At 45.0% G+C, this 23,567-nt stretch overlaps 2 protein-coding genes across 2 annotated transcripts in view; one reads left to right on the top strand and one right to left on the bottom strand.

The window, feature by feature from the left end:
* Positions 1-1,080: 1,080 nt before the first annotated feature.
* Positions 1,081-6,433, top strand: LOC306820360 (cerebellin-1-like; the record flags this gene model as incomplete). Its single annotated transcript, XM_079338179.1, has 4 exons — positions 1,081-1,246; positions 3,580-3,759; positions 5,355-5,486; positions 6,066-6,433. The coding sequence occupies 4 exons, from the start codon at positions 1,081-1,083 to the stop codon at positions 6,365-6,367; spliced, it is 780 nt and encodes a 259-aa protein (XP_079194305.1). The 3' UTR covers positions 6,368-6,433.
* Positions 6,434-8,348: 1,915 nt separating this feature from the next.
* Positions 8,349-23,567, bottom strand: part of LOC306820359 (ras-interacting protein 1-like) — a gene marked incomplete at its 3' end in the record, with an annotated part of 17,874 nt that continues 2,655 nt past the window's right edge. The window contains exons 4-7 of the mRNA XM_079338178.1: positions 20,315-20,393; positions 9,216-9,243; positions 8,790-9,050; positions 8,349-8,582 (exon numbers count right to left, since the gene is read on the bottom strand). Of these exons, the coding sequence (XP_079194304.1) occupies positions 8,349-8,582; positions 8,790-9,050; positions 9,216-9,243; positions 20,315-20,393 (602 nt within the window). The remainder of the gene's footprint in view (positions 8,583-8,789; positions 9,051-9,215; positions 9,244-20,314; positions 20,394-23,567) is intronic.

The following is a 23,567-nucleotide window of genomic DNA, read 5'->3' as shown; positions in this document are numbered from 1 at the left end:
CCTCCTCATCTTCCTCCTCGTCCTCCTCTTCCTCCACTTCCTCTCCTTCCTCCTCATCTTCCTCCTCGTCCTCCTCTTCCTCCACTTCCTCCTCCTCCTCTCCTTCCTCCTCCACTTCCTCCTCCTCTTCATCTTCCTCCTCTCCTTCCTCCTCCTCTCCTTCCTCCTCCTCCTCTTCCTCCTCCAAACAGTGCTGTGACAGAACCTTCCTGATCTAAAGTTCCTGCGCTCTGTATTTTTTTGCTCGTGTGCGCGCTCCTCTTTTCGTCTGCGCCTCACCCTGTGGCGAGCTCAGCGTGCACGCCGTCCTGTCTGAAAGGCCCTAAACACTGTGCCTTACTAATCTAGTCTCTGCTGTGCAGCCATGTGGTGCTACTCCTCTGCTGTCAGTCCATGCGAGCTTCCTCATATATGTATCCACGTTACCACACTGACCACACTTTAAGTCACCTGTTAGCAGGAGGCGTACTGTCTCTTTAAGGCCCAGCTCGCCACTTTCCTCCAACTGGCCAGCTGTGGATCAGCATTATAGATCAGTCCCTCTCACTATCGCCCTCTGCTGGCGAATAAAGGAAGGTCTCAATTAAAGGTCTCTGTGTGTTTTACTGAGGAGAAAAAACATGAACGTCAGCTGGAGGAAGACGCTGCTGTGTGCTCTTCCTCCTTACTGTCAGACTTTCGGATGACGTCACACCTCACCAACGTGGAGATGTTTCCTCTCATGACGAGACCCCCCCCCCCTCAGGTCTCAGCTTCACATTGTTTACTTCACACGTCTGTATCATCAAAATACAACAAAAATAAAGATGCTTTCATGCAGATTATGATTTTTTTTTTTTTTAACTCAGCAGCTCAAACAGGTCCAGCCTGTGTGTGTGTGTGTGTGTGTGTGTATATATTTGAGTGATTCAAACGTTGTGATGATGCACACTGATTGTCCGGTCTAATAACTCGTGATGTGTTTACTGTGTGAAAAAAAGGACACGCAGCGCTCTGTGTTTACTCAGAGTCCACGGTCCACAGAGGACGCGGGCTGCAGTCCCTGCTGGTTTCCAGCACGGATACAATTTCACCCGAACAATGAACACAGAGCGCACACTCAGCCCGACACCCGGACCCTCCTTGAAACGCAACACTGACGGCATCCACGCAGGAACAAAGATGGAGACCGAGCTGATAACCATCACCGGCGTGTTGTTTAGGGACTACTATCTCATATCTAATATACCCACGAAGACATCTCCCTGTAAATCAGGGACAAGAGGGGGGGGGGATAAAATAAAATAAAATAGTTGAATTATTTCATATTATGTTAAACTCTATACAACGAGAAGAAGGAAAATGAATTAAAAATGAAATAAATGTAAAAACACTTCAAATGTGAGTTTGTAATTTCGGGCTCAAACCATAAAAGAGTGGACTCCTCCTCTCAGTCTGTCAGAACTTTAATTCTGCTTCCAGAACTTCTCATGGCGAGGTCTTTTTTTTAGATCGACAGCGTGTTTGTGCGATCTCAGTTTTCTTTTCTTTCTTGCTCTTTTATCCATATTCAGATTGTATCAAACTACATCTGGCTTTGATATAAAGACAAACGTTCTAAAATGAGAACACACACACACACACACACACCTTAAACTGGGAGGTGCACGCGCTCATATCAGAGCCTCATTCTTTTGACATTTTTTAAAATGTGAAAATTGCTTTGCCTGTATTTTTGACCTTAAACCATAAAAATTATCAGTTTGTTTTTTTTTCAGAGCAAGTTGACCAATCAGACATCCGTCTTACTGTCAGCTCCTTCTGGAGGATCCTGTGGCGTTCCCAGGTGGGGATGTGCACGATAAGCCACACACACACACACACACACACACACACATGGTCAGTGTGTGTGCCACCTGCTGCTCTAACTAAACCAGGGCCTTCCCAGGTTCATCAGTTTCCCCCGGTGCACGGGGATAATGCAGCAGGCTTATCACAGACAACAAGCTGAGCGATGCTATCAGCCAACCTGACACCCTGACCTATTAAAGGGAGCAAAGACACGGATACAGTCCTCAGGACACTTTGATGCACGCTGGGGACTCGCAGGTCACACCTCGCCCGTGGATCAGCGGGTTCACAGAGTCCTCCGCCCTCCGTGGATATAAACGGGGACGTCAGACAGACGGCTGTTCACACAGTGAAGAGAAGGATTCCTGCAGTGAGGACACATGTTCTGTTATTGATCAGAATCAGCTTTCTTTCTCCAGGTATGCTTACACACACACACACACACACACACACACACACACACACACACACACACACACATTCATAGACATTTGTGTAACACGTGAGCGTTAAAAAAGATTCAAGTGAAATCAGAATCTATCCAGGAAGAGGAACAAACACGATGTGGCTCAGCTGAGTTTCTCTCATCTGGAGGGTTGGAGGTTCGATCCCCAGTCTGTCTCTACACAGAAGAATAGACTAGAGATATTACTATCTCCTGTTGAGTCCACTACACTGTAGTCCTCTGTATATATCCCCCCCCCCCTTACTACCTGGATTGTATTCATGTTTATGTGATTTTATTTGGTTTTTGACTTTTTGTTTTGAGTCTGTGCTGCTGCTGCTGTAACGCCTGAATCTCCCCATCGGGGATCAATAAAGTTATATCCTATCCTCGAATAGAATGCTTTTATTGTCATTATACAAATTGTACAATGAGATTACTTGGCTTCATCTTAAAGTGCACACAGTAAAATATATATGTATGTAGGTATATATGTAAGGAGGGATGTGTGTGCTCGGACTCATTTACAGTTAACAGCAGAATAAATCTGAATGGATGTAGCAGAAATATCAGATTAGTATTTACACAGTATGAAATGTCAATTTAGCAGAAATATAAATATAGCAGTATGAAGTGGGCTATAGTAGAAGTATTGCACAGTGTGGGGTAAATGATTATATAGCTGTGATATTAAGTGACGACTTGTTTCAGGACCGACTGCACTGTGTCTGGAGATGAGAGCTGCAGCGTGCACGTTGATTCTCCTGAGTCTGCTGTGGGACAGAGTGAGAGGCCAGAACAGCATCAGCAGCTTACACACGGCAGCAGGTAAATCTATTACTCCTCTGCTGTTCAATTATCTGTAATTAATTATTTATGATCAATAAAGAGGACAAATTTACTATTTTTTAATATTCATGATTTCCCTCAAATGTTTCTGAAAAAGAAGTGGAGGGGGGCGGGGTCGAGTTTAGCCAGGAATGACGTTGACTGTGCATGACCTATGGCTTAAGTAAATTACACACACACACACACAGATTCAGACTGCATAAAAAAAATTACAACAATCTCCGAAACTCTTCTGCAGGCTGTCAGATCACTAGGCTCCAAGTCTTCTTCCTCCTCGTGCACTCGGCCATCTTGAGGCTCAAACTCTTTGTGTCTTTCAGAAAAAAGTAAAATGTGTTTTTGCACTATAGTTTGAGCGGCGTTCAGACCCTGCACTGTACGTAGACTGTTGACCTGACTCACTACACAAAAAGCTTTTCACAATAAAGCACATTTAGCTCCTCGTGCATTTGCAGTTTCGTGGGAAGGCGAGCTGCCGTGCAGGAAGTGGGACTGCGAGTGTGCGTTTCAGAAGCAGCGAGGCTGCTGCTGTGCGACCGCCGAGCTCCGAGAGGCCGAGGACCAAATCTTCCACAGAGTCATGGACCTGTCCACGCGCATTTTCCAGCTGGGAGACAGCGTGCTGGAAGTCATCGGTAATCTGCAGCAAGGACTCGACTTTTTACTACTTTTGTTGTTTTGGGAATAAAATAAAGCAACTTAAAAATACTTTAAAAAACCCACAGTGGGACAGTTACAGACGTTTTTCTGTTTTCTGGGAACTTTACGTCCTTAGTCCATGTTAGCATCCAAATAAGGCGAGAAAATGATATTCTACGTTTATTGAGATATGTAATAATATATGATTTGTTATAGATCAGAATCAGAATCGTTTTTTATTGCCAAGTATCTTTACATATACAAAGAATTAGTTTTGGTGTATTAGTGCAAAAAAAACCAAACAGTTAACGTGGGAAATAAGGCTAAAAAATAAGTAATAATAATAATCATAATAAAAAAAAGTATTTAAATAAAACAGAAAATATATACAGCGATCTATAAACTCTAAACTACGTGTTCCTAGCACTAGAAATCGTATGTGCCATATCGTATCGTTAACAATAATACCTCCTGCATCCTTCCCTCCTACATCCTTCCCTCCTACATCCTTCCCTCCTGCATCCTTCCCTCCTACATCCTTCCCTCCTACATCCTTCCCCCCTACATCCTTCCCTCCTACATCCTTCCCTCCTGCATCCTTCCCTCCTACATCCTTCCCTCCTACATCCTTCCCCCCTACATCCTTCCCTCCTACATCCTTCCCTCCTACATCCTTCACTCCTGCATCCTTCCCTCCTACATCCTTCCCTCCTACATCCTTCCCCCCTACATCCTTCCCTCCTACATCCTTCCCCCCTACATCCTTCCCCCCTACATCCTTCCCTCCTACATCCTTCCCCCCTACATCCTTCCCTCCTACATCCTTCCCTCCTACATCCTTCCCCCCTACATCCTTCCCCCCTACATCCTTCCCTCCTGCATCCTTCCCTCCTGCATCCTTCCCTCCTACATCCTTCACTCCTGCATCCTTCCCTCCTACATCCTTCCCCCCTACATCCTTCCCCCCTACATCCTTCCCTCCTACATCCTTCCCTCCTGCATCCTTCCCTCCTACATCCTTCCCTCCTACATCCTTCCCTCCTACGTCCTTCCCTCCTACATCCTTCCCTCCTACATCCTTCCCTCCTGCAAGTGAAATAAAACTCGCTAAAATACTCTTAAATATCCTGATTCAGCATCATTTATTTTAAGTGAGCATGAACAAGGGGCCGAGGTGGTTTGGCTAACGTTAGCCGTGTTAGCATGTCCTCCTTGTAGGTTGACGGCCACACGCTGGAGCTGGTTATGCATCCCCATGTTGGTTTTATCTGTCACTGCATGTGGTCAAATACTTCCTATTCACTCCATGAAGCTAAACATGACCTGTGCTGGTTCACGTCTGTGTCGTAGAGCGACAGCACCAACTAGTGGTGAGCAGCTGCATGTGCAGGAAGTGACGGTGACGTTCAGTCAGCACACACACTTCTGATCGACTCTGCGTTTATTGTCATCTTCAGATCCAACCAGAGAAGTCAGGAGAGCTCTCTGAAGGATCAACTGTTTATATTTCTTTAAAACGTCCCCTTGATGCTGCCGGAGACGTCCAACGAGGACGTCAGAGTTTGTTTTCACTTCTCTTTGTTGGTTTCAGGAGGCGTAAAGGTCGCGTTCACGGCTTCCATGAGTCGGAGAGAAACCTGCTTGGGACCTTTCACCAGGAACAGACCCGTTCCTTACAACGTCGTCACCCTCAACCACGGGAGTGGATACAACCCAAGTCTGGGTAAGTGCTCATTTCAACTCCTCACACAAGTGTTGTGACGGCAGCTCTCACAGTGCGAAGAGAGGGAGCGTCAAAATCAGCTCATCACTACGAGACGCTTTTCACTGAACAGAACTGACAAAGTGGAGGTAGAGGCGCATCGATAACCACCTGGTTGTGACTGCTGGAGCACATGACCACCTGTGTGTCCTGCAGAAACTGCAACGAAGCTTCACTCAGGAAAAGCGTGCATCAGATTCTGAATCAATATTCGTTTTAAAGCAAATGCGAAAAGTCGAAAAGACTGAAAGTCGAAGAGACAAATCGACGAATCGTGCTGCAAGAAATACAAAACGTCAAACGTGCTGCTCAAAGCCTGTCCAATCTGCAGTCCGCAGAAGAAGGGGCGGAGTGAGGAAGAGGAGGAAGAGAACTGAGCATCAGACACCATCTGTCGTGAAGTCAAAGTTGACTTCCTTCTGAATTACAGAAACAGTTTTCGAAATACATGAAATTAGCTGTTTGAATATCAGGTTGTCGGACGTTTTCTTTTCAACATGCCGAGTGAAGTTTCTCACCTGAGACACATTTTCTTCCCAGGTACATTCACAGCCCCTCGCTCCGGACTGTACTCCTTCGCCTTCTCCGTCTACTCCAAGGTGGGCGGGGAAGGCCAGAAGATGTACTATAAGGTGCAGCTGATGAGGAACGGGGAGGTGGTGGCGTCGACCTGGGAGGACAACAGAGAGGACTCGGAGGACAGCAGCACGCAGACGGTGCTGCTGTCCGTGGAGCAGGGAGGCCAGGTGTACGTGGAGCTGCAGAGCGGGAGGCTGCTTTGTGGGAACGTGGAGGGTCTAAACACCTTCTCTGGATCCCTGGTTTACCCAGCTCTGCCCTGATGCTCATATTGGAAACTTTAGGGAAATTCAATAAAGTGAAAGTCTGTTTTGTTTCTTGGATATTGATTATTACTTTTGCTGTACAGTTTGGCATGTGTCTACTTTACCTGTCAGGATGTGATCGTTGATAATAAAAGAGGCGGGACAAACCCAGACTCCAGCTCTGCTGCATGTCGAGGATCTCCATGACAACAAAGCTTTCGGAGCGTAGACTGTAAATATGAACGGATGAAGCCGGAGTGACGTCAGCCGTCTGATCCTGCAGGGGGCGCTGGAGGCTCATCAGCAGCAGCCGCCATGTTGGAAATGCTGTCTCAGCCTAACTTTGAGTCGAGGCGGGTTTAAAGCGTGACATCATGCCCGCCTGTCAATCAGGTCAGCGATGGATGAATCGTATAGTTCATCAAATCAAAGCCAGGCTGTGTATCTGACTGTCAGGAGGCTTCTGACCCAAAAACAGGTTGAGACAGTATTTACAATGCAGCGTTTTAATTGATTAAGATATTAATATTGTCCTCGGTGCATCATCTTCCAGTTTAACGGAAGAAAATTATAAATTAATCAGTTTCATATTCAGAAGGTTGAATTCTTTACGAGCACTTTTCAATCAGTAAACAAACAGAAAAGGTTCAAAATGATTAAATGTGAATTTATTACAATTATGCAGAATGATAAAAAAAGATTATACTGATGATCTTAATGACTTTATGGTGTTGATTCTAGTTTTATTGTGGGGTTATAAAGGTACAAAAGTAACAAATAAAACGACGAGTGGTTGGTAAAGATTTAAAGAAGAATGTGGAAAAATGATGTGAAAGAGAATTTGGTTGAAATAAATATCTACTCAGAGTGACTGTGTTCAGAACGATCCTTCCTCCAGTTCTCTCTCTCGAGGTCGAAGCTGTGACAGGATCTTACGTTCGTGGTGTTCAGTCAAACTTCCCCGTGTGGTCCGGTGTTTAAAAGGTGATGTCGGCCTGGTAGAAGTGACGTCACACGGCAGCGCACGGGTCTCTACAGCTGAAGCAGGGCGTCGTCTCAGCAGCTCCGAGGGATTCAAATGGATGAAACTCAAAAAATTAACTCAGTCGAAATCAAACTTGTTGTCAAAACCGAGTTAGATCAAGTCAGAAAAGATGACGAATGAAAATACTTAACAAAAATGACGTGAAGTTACGTGTGGCTTAAAAATAAAAATAAAAAAAGACTGATATCTTCTTTATAAAAATACAAAAAGACTGATATCTTCTTCATAAAAATACAAAAAGACTGATATCTTGAGAGAAGTGATCAGACCTGCTGATCACTTTCTTGAGAATCAAAAAGACGCAACACACCTCAACAAAAACTTAGAAGTGAACTCAACTCCTCTTGTCTCATCCTTTGCAGCAGGCAGAAAAGGGGGCGGGGCTTAGCTCCACCCATAGTGAGACAAGGATCCAACAACTCCAGAGTTGAATTACTTATAACTAAACTCAAAGAAGAATAAAAGTAAATAAAACGCTTTATGACGTCACCATATTGAACTAAATATGAGCACTCTGAGTTTAGACATTGTGAGAGTCATCTCTGAACATTCAGGAAAATATTCTTGAAATCTGTAATTTAAAGTACACTGTTTATTAATTAATCAGAGGAAATGAATCGTAGATCAAAAGTATAAAAACATAGAAAAGATAAAGTCACCATAACAAACACAAGTCGTATCAAACTGTCACTTTTAACCTGACAAACAAACAAAAACAAAAAAGATAATTTTTGATTCATTTTACAGACTTTATTCATCCCTGAGTGAAATTCTGATTTAGACTCTGTTATTGAGAAACATGCATCTCACACACACACACACACACACACACACACACACACACACACACACCTGTAGACATGCATTAGTGGACAGATGTCAGAGCGGAGACGCACTGCAGTGCCTTGCTCAGGGGCCCTGTGGTGGTGCTCGGGAGATGACCACGCAGAGGACTCATGGAAACGCAGCTTTACAGTTCAGGCTGCTTCTCACGCCGGCGCTCTCCAGCACATAGACGACTTTACACTCAGCCAGTTCTCCATAATGAAGCCGAGCGAGAACCTTCTCAGTAACTTTAAACACTTCATACGGCGGGATGAGCACCTCAGCTTCTTTATCAACAGATGAATAATCCTTCAGGTAAGCTCCTGCACAGGTCTGGATCTTAAAGCAGGTCTCACTGCCAACCTGCTTTAAGGGTTTTTTAAAGGAGCTGGAGACAAAGGAACCAAAGCGAAAGGTTTGTCCGACGTTGCCAGAAAACACACTTCTCGTGCGTCTGTAAGTTGTGTGACATTGGTAATTTCTATTCAAGATCTGTACGGCAGAAGTCAGAAGAAAATGTAAGGAATGGAAGTGAAATGAGGAGCGATAGTTTCTCGCTCCTGTTCTCACTGCTGTGTTGAAGATATCAGAGATATCTTTAGAAGTATAAACACAGATTGCATGCATGTGGCCTTTGGTCAGAGCCTTGTCAGCCTCCCTTGGTTTCTCTTTGGAACACTTATACCAGGCCTTTTTCAATTTCTCATTTTGCATTTCTTTTTCAAAGTAGTCGGTCTTGACATTTGTCATCATTTTTTTCTGGCAGCCAAAGTACATGTCGTCCACCGACTCATCAGCCAGACTCAACCGAAGAGGGGAGTTGAAAGGGAGCTGAGGGGACACAAAGACAACAATGGAGGACGTGGTCATTCAAGTAGAGCGGCGACCTGTGCGTGACACTTTTTTTTTAAATTATTGTGTAAAAAAAAAACCAAACAGTAACAGTTTAAAACTTGGAGAAATTCTCAGGTTTTTTTTTTGAACAGCTGCACTCACCGTCACGATGTCGGCAGGCAGCATCCAGCTGCAGAGTAAGATCAGGGACATGGAGGTCAGCATGTTTGTCTGCAGCGCTGCAATCAGGACAACTCAGGAATCTACAAACACACAAAAACAACAAGTCCATTAAATGACCTCAACTTCAGTCTGTAGTGTTGATTAAATGTCTGTCATGATGAAAGGAGACATGGAGACGATGTCCCGGTGTCTCATCAGAGCCACAGTCAGAGGACACGACAGTGACGTGAAGGCTCAAACATGTTTCATTAACACGCACATTAACATGCACCTTTTACAAATGTTCTTTTTTTATTATTCTTTATACTTGACGTTTTTAAATTCTAGTTTATATATTGGTAATTGCTCTTCATATTTTATCTTATTTAAGTGCTTGTTATTTTTTGAAATGGATTTTTTGAGAAAAAACAACAACACAAAACCAATCTGACAGTTGGACAGAATAAACATAAAATATCCCTTTAATCCCTTCAGTATTCATAAATTCACCTGGCTTCTTCCAGGACCCGAGGGTGCCAGACCCCCCCCCCCCTCTTTATATATATTACAGTTTATTAAGTCAGTACCTCTTAATAATCCAGATCTCATAATAATGCTTTTCTCCACATCGGGATATAATCCAGACAATTTTGGAAATTAAATCATCTCAGAGCATAAAGTGAAGATTTTTTTCAGCTGCAGAAAAAAGTAGCAAAAAGTTGTTTTCATTTCTAAACCGTTTGGTTTTAAAGCCTATTATACAAAGGTTAGATATTTTAATATTTTAATGAATATCATTACATATGCAAACAGATATGGAGAGAACGGACACCCCTGTAAAACTGTTTGATAAATATCCGTTATTTATTATTTTACTGGTTGGTTGATTATATATGATTGATTATATACCCATTTTATCAGAATTTTTTTTTTTTTTAAATTAATCCCGTCTTACTTTAATAAATGCATTTTCAAAATCAGCAATAAACAAAATTCTGGCTTCTTAATATTTTTTTTATTTCCAATTTAATAATCAATAATGTCCCCAATTATTCTTTTTATTCTCATTGTATTGGACAGTCTGCTGGTTCTGCCGCCTTCCTGCGTATCTGACAATGTTCCTGAGTGAAGGAGAAGTTCAAGGATGCTTTTTGAATATCTGTAAAATAAATAAAAAATTAAAACAGCCCCCCCTCCCAGGTGATTGTCCAGGTGAGAAAGAATTAATGGTCTGATCATAGTAAAGGATTCAGTATCGACGTCAGTGAGAGCCTCTGGTTCATCACCTCTTCACACAACATTTCTTGTGGAGATTTAAGTACAACTCCATCTGCTGCACATTGATTCATCATGTTTTTCTTTGCCCTGATTTAATCTAAAAAAAAAAAGAGCTGTGCACTTCTGTCTTTTTTCCATCCAAGTGGGACGAGCTCTCATTTACACGCTCAGAGTATAATAATAATAATAATAAAAATAATTATAATAATAATACATCCTTTCTAATAAACATGGTTTCCATCTTAATAGCATGTCCTCTTAGTGACTCCCACACGCTGTGCGTCAGCTGAATTAATGTTATTGTTAAAAAAAAAATCTTTTGTTTTTTTTAAAAGTGATAGGTTGAATTTCCAGTAGAGGATAATCAGCTGTAATGACTTGAATAATTTTGCATGAGAATTTTTTTTTTTTTTTTGCACCAACGCACCAAGACACATTTCTTGTGTATGTAAATTTACTTGGCAATAAAAAACAATCCTGATTCTGAATTATAAAAAAGCTTGACTCACCGGTCTTCAGGACGAAATGATGCTGCAGACGTTTTGAGCTCTTTGGAAAAGGTGGTTCAAGGAGACGGACCGGTCCACAGCGCAGGACCAGGACCCGTGCTGGGTCCCTCTTTATACTCTGGTCTCAGATTCAGATGATGAGATTGTGGGAGGAAATGAGTGTGACTTTGTCTTCAGGATGTTGCAACAACCACAAACACAACTTTCAACTCTCTGAAATGTTTGAACAGAAGAAAAAGCACATTTTTATTTCTACATATTTATACACTGCTCAAGAATATAAAGGGAACACTTAAACAGCACAATGTCCTCGTCAAACTGTCCACTCATGCTGAATAGACAACAGGTGGAAATTATAGGCACTTAGCAAGACACCCACATTAAAGGAGAGGTTCTGCAGGTGGTGATCCCAGACCACTTCTCACTTCTGATTCTTTCTGGCTGATGTTTAAGTCACTTTTAAATGCTCGCGGTGCTTTCACTCTCATGGCCAGTACATCAGGAGACGTGGAGGACAACAACCCTGCAGCAGGACTGCTACCTCCGCCTTTGAGCAAGGAGGAACAGGAGGAGCACTGCCAGAGCCCTGCATGATGACCTCCAGCAGGCCACACATGTGTCTGCTTAAACTGTCAGAAACAGACTCCATGAGGGTGGTATGAGGGCCCGACATCCACAGGTGTGGGTTGTGCTTACAGCCCAACACCGTGCAGGACGTTTGGCATTTGCCAGAGGACACCAAGATTGGTAAATTCATCACTGGCGCCCTGTGCTCTTCACAGGTGAAAGCTCAGGTTCACACTGAGCACATGTGACAGACGTGACAGTCTGGAGACGCCGTGGAGAACGTTCTGCTGCCGGCAACATCCTCCAGAATCACCGGTAATGGTGTGGGGTCAGCATCATGTTCAGTGTTTCCCACAGAATGACCAGATACTTCAATTAATTTAGTTTTTTGCAACTTAAATCTGCTCAGTTTATCCCGGCATGCACACAGACAACGTTCCACTCGATATTCAGTTATTTATAGGCGTTCAGCTTTAGCAGCTGTACATGAACATGTTTAAAATAAAGCCATGAGAGGCTTCAGTCCTGATACGATCAAAACACCTTATCTCTCTCTCTCTCTCTCTCTCTCTCTCTCTCTCTCTCTCTCTCTCTCTCTCTCTCTGCTGGTGTCTTTCTGCCTTCTTGGTGTCTTATCTCTCTGCTGCACGGAGTGGTGAGGTCCTCACACGCTTCTGCACAGTCTGCTCCCCTGCTCGCTCGCCCTCTCTCTCTCTCTCTCTCTCTCTCTCTCTCTCTCCTGCATGCAGCAGTTTCATGAATAAATGAAAAATTCAACAACATAAAGGTGGGTAATATACTTGGTATCGTCTTATATGTGGGAGACACGGATGTCCCCGTGCAGACCAAACCTGGTCAGGGAGCTGGAGTGGTGCCAGTTCACTTCCTGAACTCTGCCAAGGTGCACTTGAGCAAGTCACAGACACAACCCCCCCCCCCCCCCCCCCCCCCCACCCCCCCCACCCCCTCACATCTCTTCATCAGTGCGTGCCCACAGGATCCTGTTTGTGCACGAGTGTGCGTCACATGTTCAACAGCAGATTAATAAAGCTGAGCAAAGCTTTATGAAAAGCTTCTGGGTTTGTCACCGGCCGTCCTGCAGTCCCGACTCCTCGCCCAATGAACGCCCATCAGGAAAGGGCAAATGGAGGAACAGGTCTTAAAGCAGTGTCCCTCACAGAGTGTCTGACAACACGTGTGACATGGTTCATACAGCTGTGTATAGCATGATGGATCATCTAACTGACTGATTGTCCACAGGACCAATCACAGCTGATCAGAGGTCTGTGTACGAAGCAGGGTTTGGTCACTTCAGGGTTAACTCTGGGTGTCAGTCCTATTTTCTGATGAAGATTATTGAACCTTAAAGACAAAGCAGGGTTATAAAAAGACATGTTCAGGTCCAGATCTGAGAGCACGCGTCCTCCCTTTTAAAGGACGCTGTTACTATCGACGTCTGGATACTGTGAGAGAGACATGAACCTCACAACCAAAGACATACTCTCAACCAATCAGTGAGCTGTGTGAATACCTCCATAACAGACTTCACATGTGAGAGTCTGCACACACATCAAACCTTCATGACTTGATCAAGTACGAGGAACAGAAAGGAATGACCTGGAGATATTAAAGACTGATGTTTTCTCTTGAAACCTCTCAGATGACATTTTGTACATTTGTTGTAAATAGAAACTGGGACTCAGTTTCATTTGAAGGACTAAATCTTCGTATTTGAACTGTGACGTCAGCGTGTCCGTGACTCTGCAGGGGTGCATCTCAGCACATCTCCAGCAGATGGCAGCATTGTCCAACAAACTGGCTCTTGAGTTGACAAAGCGCAACTTGAGCAAGTCACAGACACAACCCCAAACACCAAAAGGTGTTTGGGGTTGTTTCCATGAACTCTTCATCCATGAACTCTTCATCCTCAGTGGAGGCAGCTGGAGCTGGAGGGACACGGAGAGGAGAGTAAAGGAGAACAAAACAAAGAGAGAGAGGAGATCCTGTCAGGAGGGTGGGAAGGATGGGATGGTTTTTCAGGTAGAGAGGTAAGCCATCAGTCAGAGACGAGACAGCAGGCCGCCGCAGGCCGAGCAGAGACGAGAAGAGACGAGGTGTGAAGAGTCTGCAGAGACAGAGCGAGTGCAAACAGGCAGCGACTGTGAAGGTTTGGATTGGAGGAGGAGAGAAAGGCTGAACAAGAATATCCTACATATCGTATATATCTGATCATTTTTTGTTATTCATGCTGTTCTGCGCTGCTGTTGTCAACAGACTGTTGTCATGGAGACAGGACGGGGACATGCAGCTCTTTTCTGCTCAGCTCACAAACGCTTCACGCAAAACTTCTCCCGAGCGCACAGACGGCGCTTCTCCGTCCGTGCAGGTGGACACGGGGGCCGAACGCCGACCGCAGTCTAAGACAGCATGAAAGAGGAGCGTGAACATGTGGATTCATATACAAACAACCATGAAAGAAGAAGAAGAAGAAGAAACAACTAAAAGTAGAAGAAGAAAAGCAATAAGAAAAAGAAGGAGAGAAAAACAAGAATTAAAGGGAATGAGGTGAAGAAGAGGAATAAAAAAAAGAAGAAGAGGAAGAAGAAGAAAAACATAAAGGATGAAAAATGAAAATAATCAGGAAATACGAGAAGGGAAGAGGAGACACATCAGGGAGGAGAATTTAGCGCCAGTTAAGAAAGAGAGAGAACAAATAAAGAAAAGGACGAGAAGGAAATGTTCTGTGATTTCATTGAATTAGTAAATCACTCGATCGATCATCATTTGTGTCTTTACAGAAAGAGAAGGTGTCATTGTTCAGAGGAGCAGGTTGAGACACTTCCTCGCCGCTGAGGTGAAGGTGGCAGCAGGCCGGCGCCGGCGGCGGCGACACAGAGCGATGGAGGAGGCTGATAGAGTCAGATCACCTCGCTGACGGTGCGCCGTGCGTTAGCTACAGAGGTGCGTGTGTGACGGTTCGGCGAGCACGTGGTCACGTGACGTACCTCAGGCCTGCAGTCAGGAAGCGCCGCCCTTAACTTCTAGGATTTTGTTTCTTTCACGGGTCTCCAGCACGGCGCTCTGCAGGTCATCACAGGAAGTTCTGTGATGGTGCACGTTACTTCTGAATACGTCTTCTTTTTTATTCTTGGCCAGATGCGGGGTCTTCTAAATCTCGTTTTGGTTATCATATAAGTAAGGGGCGGGGGGGGGGGGGGGGGAATCTGTCACGATGCTTTTTCTGTAAGTGACAGACATGCTGCCATCATGTCAGAGCTGATCTCTTGATGCAAAACTGTAATGGATGAGAGTGACGGACGAAATAGCTTTTAATAGATTTTATTGGTGCAGTTTGTAGATGTTTTTTTGTAAATTATTCTGCAGACTCCCACGCTTAAGGTTTGAGGACCCCGAGGGGTTCCTGGGACCCCACTTTGAGAATCACTGCCTTAGTGGGTAGTGTGCCACATCGTGCACCAAAAGCTTGAGTCGGGGGGTCGAAGGCGTGAGCTCAGTGGGTCCGGCAGGCTGCAGAGACAAACATTCATCATACATGGCAGCGCTGCACTGCGCATGTAAATCTCTCCCATTGTTTGCCCGTCTTTGTTCTTAACGTCGAGAAACAAGAGAGAGAGAGAGAGAGAGAGAGAGAGAGAGAGACAGAGAGAGAGAGAGAGAGAGAGAGAGAGAGAGAGAGAGAGAGAGAGAGAGAGAGAGAGAGAGAGAGACAGAGAGAGAGAGAGAGAGAGAGAGAGACAGAGAGAGAGAGAGAGAGAGAGAGAGAGAGAGAGAGAGAGAGGGCATATTGTTGTAAAGTCAAGCAGCTCTGATAGGCTACAGATGCTTCGGTGGGCGAGCGAGGAGGCACTGATCCCTCTCTCTCTCTCCCAGTCTTTTCATTGTTCCAGTGCTTCAGCCAATCTCCTTCCCCCTCTCTCCTCCAATTTCTCCTCTTTTTTTGGGTCCTTCTTCTGAACCGCTCACGTCTTTATTGGTACACAATGTACAGGGTTGGATTTATTCCTGTGTGACGGATCTATTTTGATGACATTAAGAAAAACACTTTGGGTATAAATGACAATAATCAGGGACTTGGCTTCGCTGACTAACAGGTGGGTGTGTTTGTCACGTGTTTGTCCTCCCGGGTCGGATTTTGAGGATAAGACATGAGGCGGAGGCGCAAGGTGAACAGCAGTCTTCAATCAACGCTAAAAAGAATACGAGATCAGATCCAGGGAGGCTAACAGGTACAGGGGACGAAGGTCGGGGCAAGGTCAAAACGGACAAGCGAGAGAGCTGAGGTCTAAAATGAAGAAATAAATCCAGAAACCTCACTCCTCCTAATCATGAATGACTCCTCGAATTTTCCGTCTTCATCGCTTCATATCTGCATCAGTCTGCGTACTGATGTCCCACATCTGCGCCGGTCCAAAACAAGTAATTCCCCGTCTTTCCAAGCGTTCCAAACACCCTCATTTACAGCAACGAGAGACGACTGAAAGTGAAACTCCGAAAACTGAAGACGTGGACACGGATCAGTATAAACAGAAGACGTGTGGTCAGTGTGTCTCCCCTCTTATTTCACATCAGTCCAGTTCTGAGCTCTTTGCACCGGCTGCCAGTCTGTCAGACTACCAGCCAGGTCCACGTCTGGTCCAGGTCTGCAGTCTGTCCACAGAGTCAGAGCCAAACATGGAGGAGCAGCATTCAGCTTCTATGCTCCCTATATCTGGAACAAACTGCAGCTCAGCTGAAGCTCTTTTAAATCCAGTTTAAAGACAGATTTTAATCCTCCTCCTAACTTTGAACTCTTTTTACATTTTTCCTTAAATTAATTTGATTTGAATAATTTTTTGCTTGAACACGATTTAATTTTTGAATAATTTAACAGATTCAGTTTTAATGTTTCCCCCCTGTCACGATGCTTCTTGTTGTCTTGTGTGAAGCCCTTTGAGTTGCCTGCTTGTTGAAACGTGGGACATAAATAAACGTGTTCGTCTCTGCTCGTGTCCCCGGCGCCGCGCTCTCGCTCTCACTGCCTGCTGTACTTCAAATGAACGCCTCTGCAGGAAACACCGGAGGGGAGTCAGGAGTCACACTCAAGTTCTTCTACAACACCATAATGAAGCACCTGCGACACACAACGACAGCGTGTGTGTGTGTGTGTGCGTGTGTGTGTGTGTGTGTGACTGTCATGGATTCATAGACACAGTCAGCGTTCACACCTGCTCCTCCTCCTCCTGCAGATATCCTGGAAAGCTCTCGGACCTCCTGATTCCAACATCGTCCGTGCCGGTGGCGCTCCAGTTTTGTGCACACTCTCAGAGTCTGGGAGGTGAGCGCAGCTGCACACACGTCAAACAACACGCTGCTTCGTCCTGCTCAGGTTCTCTGATTGGTTGTTCCTTCGGGGGCCTTTTGGCGTTTCCTCGTCGGACTTCCTGTCGGCGTTGTTGCGTTGTGAGCAGCTTGACGCACCTGGTTGAATCTGTTTAATTACCTCTTCAGGCCTTCGTCGGAGCGTCTCCGAGCAGAAAAGTGAGAATTGGTGAGACTGGAGCGCAGGGGGAACGAAGAAGTAATGTGTTTGTTTGTTTGACTCGTTTTTAATTTGAACGTCGTCCCTCAGTCAGCACACGTCTCCTGACTGAGACCTCCACCAGGGAGTGCAGTTTCATTTAAAGAGCCCGGGGGATTCCTCCTCTTCATTTCCGAGTGTTTATTTTCCCGCCCGTCGTCTCACTGGAGGGCGTCTGTCCGACGGGGAGTTCTAGGTTTGGATTTGTGATCAGTGTTGTTGTTTGGCATGCATGTAGCACACACCCCACAGAGACAATCTGATGGGAGGAAGTGAAAGAGATTAATGAAGTTCCTCCTCAGGAACACATCCAAGAAAAAAAAAAAAAAAAAAAGTTGTTAAGCCAAGCAGACAAATGCACGGTCTGTTGCTCCTGTTTGGTTTTTTGCTCCATGATGCTGCAAAACTCTGTGACGGGGAAGTCGTTGAGATTTTCTGTGTCTTTGCACCAATTTAAAGGTGGGCGAGGTCACAAGTTCGTCCTCGCAACGAGCAGCTGCTGCTCTACAGACCTTCAGAAGGTCACATCTCATTTAACCGCTAAGCTAACGGCTGGCCGAACGATTGGGAGCGAGCTCTGACTCCGCCCTCCTCGCCTTCAGGCTGCCTGGAGAACGATGATCTCGCACTGTGAGTGGTGTAAAGATCAAATTTAAAGAGATCGTCACGGACGCCACGATTAATATCACACATGTGGGATATTTTAGGATTTAAACTCTTCATGAACGGGTGTGACGGCTGACACAGATAATCTGTGTTGTCCATTTCTCACACTGTCTTTAAATTATTGTTTTTTGTCTTTGTACGGAAAAAAGCAAACAGGCGGCGTCCAGTCCTCCATCGAGCATAATACAACAACCAGGAGGAGGAAACGTGTCGGCACACAAGTAGACGTTTCTGATAATGTTGTTGAGTGTGTGTGTGTGTGTGTGTGTGTGTGTGTGTGTGTGTGAGTGCTCTGTGAGTCAGAGCTTCATAGTTGAAGTTTGAGAGGGTTTGGGTTGGACAGCCAATGATTTTTAAGAGAGCAGAGTTGTTTTTGTAGTGTGTGTGTGTGTGTGTGTGTGTGTGTGTGTGTGTGTGTGTGTGTTTGTGTGTGTGTGTGTGTGTGTGTGTTGGGGGGGAGAGGTCGTGAGTGAACAGTTCAAGAAGGTGGCGAGAAAATGCTGTGGAGCTGTGTTATTTAAAGGAGCGTCCAACATGTACTGTAAGAGCCTCAGAGAGTCTCTTATAGTACACACACACACACACACACACACACACACACACACACACACACACACACACACACAGCACTTAGTCACCTGAGCACTCTTCTGAGGACAGTTTCTGTTGGAGCTTTGATGAACTGACCCGTTCAGCTGTAGTTGCAGGTGAAACGTGTCTGTGTTTGAAATTCATTCCAAATTGTAATCCCCCCCCAAAAAAAACAAGTACCAAAGTAAGTTTCCTCTCAGCTTCATGTTGGAGAAGCTGAACCTGCTCTCTGATTTGTTCTGGACATATTTCTCTGGAACAAAGTTCATAGAAACTTTCTCCTGGAGACGAAGAGGAATACAACTTTTTACGATACGATCCTCGCATCAGAAGGATTAACTCTCTGTGCTGGAGCGTGATCTGTAATCGCTCTGGGATCCTCTCCTCAGAGAGCACGTCGCTAGGTTTGGAACTGGTCCCAGTGTGTGTGTGTGTGTGTGTGTGTGTGAAAATGAGCTGCTCGACATCCTGCACACGCTCCCTCTGTCTCCGTCACACGTGCACCTGCTCAAGAGCCCATTGTCGTCAGCACACACCTAAGGCTCCACTCTGACAGACACAGAATGAACAGAATTAAATGACGGCGACCAAAGCGTGCACAGGGCTCGACATAAAGCACGACGTAAGGAATGGGATGCAGGTAAATGAGCGTAGACCTCCCAGCAGGAGACAAACACATTTGAGTTAAACCACACGTGTAATGCTGCTGCACGGGATCGCTGCCAGCAAAGTTCTGTTGTGTTCTTTTACACACAATCAAAGAGCCTTTCTGTCTGAAGCAGAGGGAACCGCCGATACAGCCGTTATGGAATAATTTGGTGTTTTTTAACTGGGGTGATGTGAGGTACTTGTCAATATTTATAAGACAGGAGATGAAGGTCAGCTCGGCCGCTCGAAGGAGAGAGAAGCTATCAGACAGGGTTGTTTACTCGGGTCAATATACAGTATGCTGAGACAATTCAGAGCAAGCTATCCTCTTAAAGGAGCAGCCAGTATGTCCTCCTTCTAACTTTAGATTCTGCTCCTGAATGCTCTGGATCTGATTGGACCAGAGAAGGTAGGCGGGTCTTTGAAGGCCGTTTTGGACGCCCCTGGGTTTGCCAGATATGAGAGCAGTTATCAGGTGAACAGGTGTTGCAGCGATGGAAGCGGGCAGTGGAACTGCTTCAGATAGAAGTGATTGTACCCGAGCTAAAAAGCCTCTGCATGTTTCTAATAAGCTCCAGCAGCAGAAAGCTGCTCAAACTAGGATCAATGTTGGAGATGAAACATGGAGAGAGGTTAGAACGCAGAAAGCTTTACAGACCCATGCAGAGCTGGCTAAACACTGAAGCTACAGTGTCCACCACATGCTGAGCTGGCTAAACACTGAAGCTACAGTGTCCACCACATGCTGAGCTGGCTAAACACTGAAGCTACAGTGTCCACCACATGCTGACCTGTGTGAGAGGAGGGGGGGAGACAGCTCTCTGCGATGATTAGAGTTTAGACTGCAGTACTCATTTTAAACACTAGGGGGTTCGAGTAACAAAAAGCAAAAACACCCAGAAAGCATGCTAAAATGCGTTATGGCTTTTGTCTTTTTGAAAACGACTTGACTCACATTGATGGCGACATGACGCCGAGGATTCCAGCCGGCTGACGTCCGGAGAGTCTCTGGGGCTGAGAGAAGCTCCTGCTGTCAGAACTAATCAGAGCCTGGTGATGATCGAAGAGAAGTCTTCATCTGGACAGATTAGACACCATGATAATCTTCCAGCAAATACAAATAGTGTTCAATGAATTAAAACAGAAGAGTATTCAGAAAAATAAGTGGAAAGTCGTTGGAGTTAATATGCTCGTGGAGGAATAATCAGTCAGAAACAGAATATACTTCGTCTCCTGCATGAGTGTAATTTTAGCTCGTGCACTTTCTGTCCTCGCCTCCGTTCTTTTCATTCCCACCCTGGAACACATTTTGAGCCTCCTCAAACTTCCCACTGGGGAAATCTGGGGACACGAGCAGGGCAGTCACGCTTTTTATTAATGTTCTAACAAGGCTTTAATTAAAGTAACAGAGACAGAAACATGGTAAAGACCATACGCCCTTCCACCCATGATGGCTGCCTCCTCCTATATAGAGACAGGAAGTGAGCGTGTTAGCCGCACATGCAGGGTGTGTGCATGCATACGCACAGAATGTTCTTGAGGCATGCTAACACCAGATCTGATCTTTAATAACTTTAATCAGATGTAGAATGATTTACCGTGTGTGTGTGTGTGTGTGTGTGTGTGTGTCTGTGTGTGTGTGTGTCAATGACTGCCTTAGAGGCCATATACTGTGAAGTGGTATGATTACAGGTGTAGTCACAGCAATCACAGCCCACGCTTTTTCAACGTGTTAAAGAAATGTTTATGTAAGTGTGTGTGATGTGTGTGTGTGTTGTGCCCGACGTTTTTGCACTTTGTGGACTGTGAAATGGCAGGTTAATGGAAGAGCTGTGTGCCTACCTCATCTAATAACATAAAGAAATACACACACACACACACACACACACACACACACACACACACACACACACACAGGGTTAGTCTCCCTGCAGTTAAGAATCAGACGTGCAGATGAGTATCAGGATGCAACAGAAGTTTTGAATGACGTGAAGGAAGAAAGAGGGATGACGTAGTGTACAACCGTCCACTAGGGGGCGAGCTCCAGGGATACTGAAAGGCTACTAATTAGCAACAAGAAGCGATAAGAAGAGCTTTGAGACTTCGGCTGAGTCCTTAATGGACACAAGTATCTTCTACATCCTGTACGTTTGTGTTTTTAAAGTTAATTTCATGGCTGTACTGTTATGTTGTTTTTTTCTCTGCTTTGCAAGGTGAACTTGAGTGTTTTGAAAGGCGCCTGAAACAAAGCTAACCTTTGGAGCTAAAAAATTAAACTGCAGTTCCACTTGAGGCTGGGTCCATGAGACCCGTAAGTCCCCTCCCCCCAATTCAAGAAGGCTGTTTTTTAACAGCAGAAATTAACATGTTTACAACCTGGTTCAAAAAGCTGGCGCGATTTAACGGTTAGCTTAAAACACGTCTCAGCTCCAGCTCTTACTACCAATTTCCAAAGTCTGTAGCCCCAAGAACTACGACGCCGTTTGCAGGCTGTCTAGCCAACGCTCCAGCGCCGTCTCCTGTGATGTGCGTGTGTGCACAGGTTCTTCAGAAGTGGACCCATGTGGGGGAAGGACGCGCGCCATCCGACAGAGCAAAACCACGGAGCTGACTCGATGCAGCGTGCTCAACTTTGTTGAAATTAGCAGTTAGCTCGCTGCTAGGCTGCTTGAAAGCAAGCATGAGAAAGCATTTCCAGCAAGCTTTCAGCGCCCCCTGCAGGAACGGTTGGGTGACATTAATACTGAAAGTCTACGGTTCTTCACTTCAGGTAATGCCGTCCTCTTTTGGATGGTTAGTTTGACAGTTGTCCAGCTGGCTGAGTGTGTGTGTGTGTGTGTGTGTGTGTGTGTGTGTCTTCAGACCACAGAGGGTGAGTCGATCAGCAGAGACAGAGAGGCTGTGTGTGTGTGTGTGTGTGTGTGTGTGTGTGTACTGTACACGCATCAGCGTGTGGGCAGACAGCAGCAGTGTGAAACATGCTGATGGTAATGAAGGCGGTAGAACTAGGGAAGAGGTGCAGAGGAGGTCAAGTAGACCACAGCGAAGCCCACACACACATAGACACACACACACACACACACACACACACACACACACGATCACACAACATGCATGGTGGATGTGCACAGTACAGCGAGCACACACATTCACACACCTTTACAGCTCCACCCTGCTGACTTAGAGGACAATGCAAATGCAGTCAGGGATGAGTAATAACACTGCAGATACACACACTCTGCTCCACACACCCTCGTCAACACGGACCACACACGTCCCCCCTTTTTTTTTCTGGCAAAGATTTTCCAGCTTCTAATTTCTGACAAAGCAGCTCCAGCGTAGACCTGGGGCTCATAATAAGCAGCCTGTAAAAATAGAAGCACAGGGTGTACACATGGAGCAGATGGTCGGCTTCCAGAAAATGCTAATTCTGTTAAAGCGGCGCACAGCAATGCAAGGAGTACAGGCGCTTATTGTGAGGAATGAACAAACAGCACAAGAACAACAACATATGTTGAGAACAATGCATGAAGAAATTAAAGAATTCTGAGGGCTCAGACGCAAAAAAAAAAAAAAAAAAAAAAAAATCTGAAAACGTTCATTTAGAGATCAAGGAAGAAAAATAACGACGAAAACAAAAAAAGGTCTTTTTACACCGACGTGGAATCAGTCTTAAACTCGAGAACACTTGTTGAAGGTCTTGCCCTGGACTCTCTGAGTGGGCGGACTCTTGATTTTGACGACTGATCTTTCTCGTTTATTATTTTGATTCTCAGGAAAAACGCCACATTTTCAAATTAAAACAATAAACTCTCCAAGCAACGGCCCTTGGTTACCATGGGAACAGTTCAAAACACACCCACATACTCCTCATGCAGTTTGCAGACAACCGGCTGCAGAGTCACGTTTGTGCAAAGTCCTGAACCTGTAACGACGCCGTTTTCGGCTTCGCACCCTCTGCTTGTTAACAGTCGAACGTTTAGGTGGGGAGGGCGTCACAGCACAGCGTGTTGCACCCAGTGACCTTCGATGGGCGCCAAACCTCACTCCTCCTTATTGTTTCTTTCAGGTTTCTCAAATCATTTTCTGTTCCATCTTAAAGGCACGGTTGGTCATTTTCGAAAACTAGCAAAGAAGTGTGAACGAAGCACAGATTCTCTTTGTTCCTTTTTCACAGAGTTTACGTTATTCATTTCTGTCAGGACCTAAAGACAATTTCAACCAAAATCTTAAAAAGTAGATTTGGAGGAAATTACCGGCCTTTAATCTTTAAATTGAGTAGAAGATAGATAGATAGATGGATGGATGGATGGATGGATGGATGGATGGATGGATGGATGGATGGATGGATGGATGGATGGATGGATGGATGGATAGATAGATAGATAGATAGATAGATAGATAGATAGATAGATAGATAGATAGATACTTTATTGATCCCGAGGGAAATTCAAGAGAAGGCGAATTATTCAAACATCTTGCAACAAATACAACAAAATGATGCCAAGTTTGTTT

This window comes from Symphodus melops, assembly GCF_947650265.1.
Source record: "Symphodus melops genome assembly, chromosome: 2".
Taxonomy (NCBI): domain Eukaryota; kingdom Metazoa; phylum Chordata; class Actinopteri; order Labriformes; family Labridae; genus Symphodus; species Symphodus melops.
Note: the sequence above shows the minus strand (reverse complement) of the source record. Positions and strands in the feature narration are given on the sequence as shown.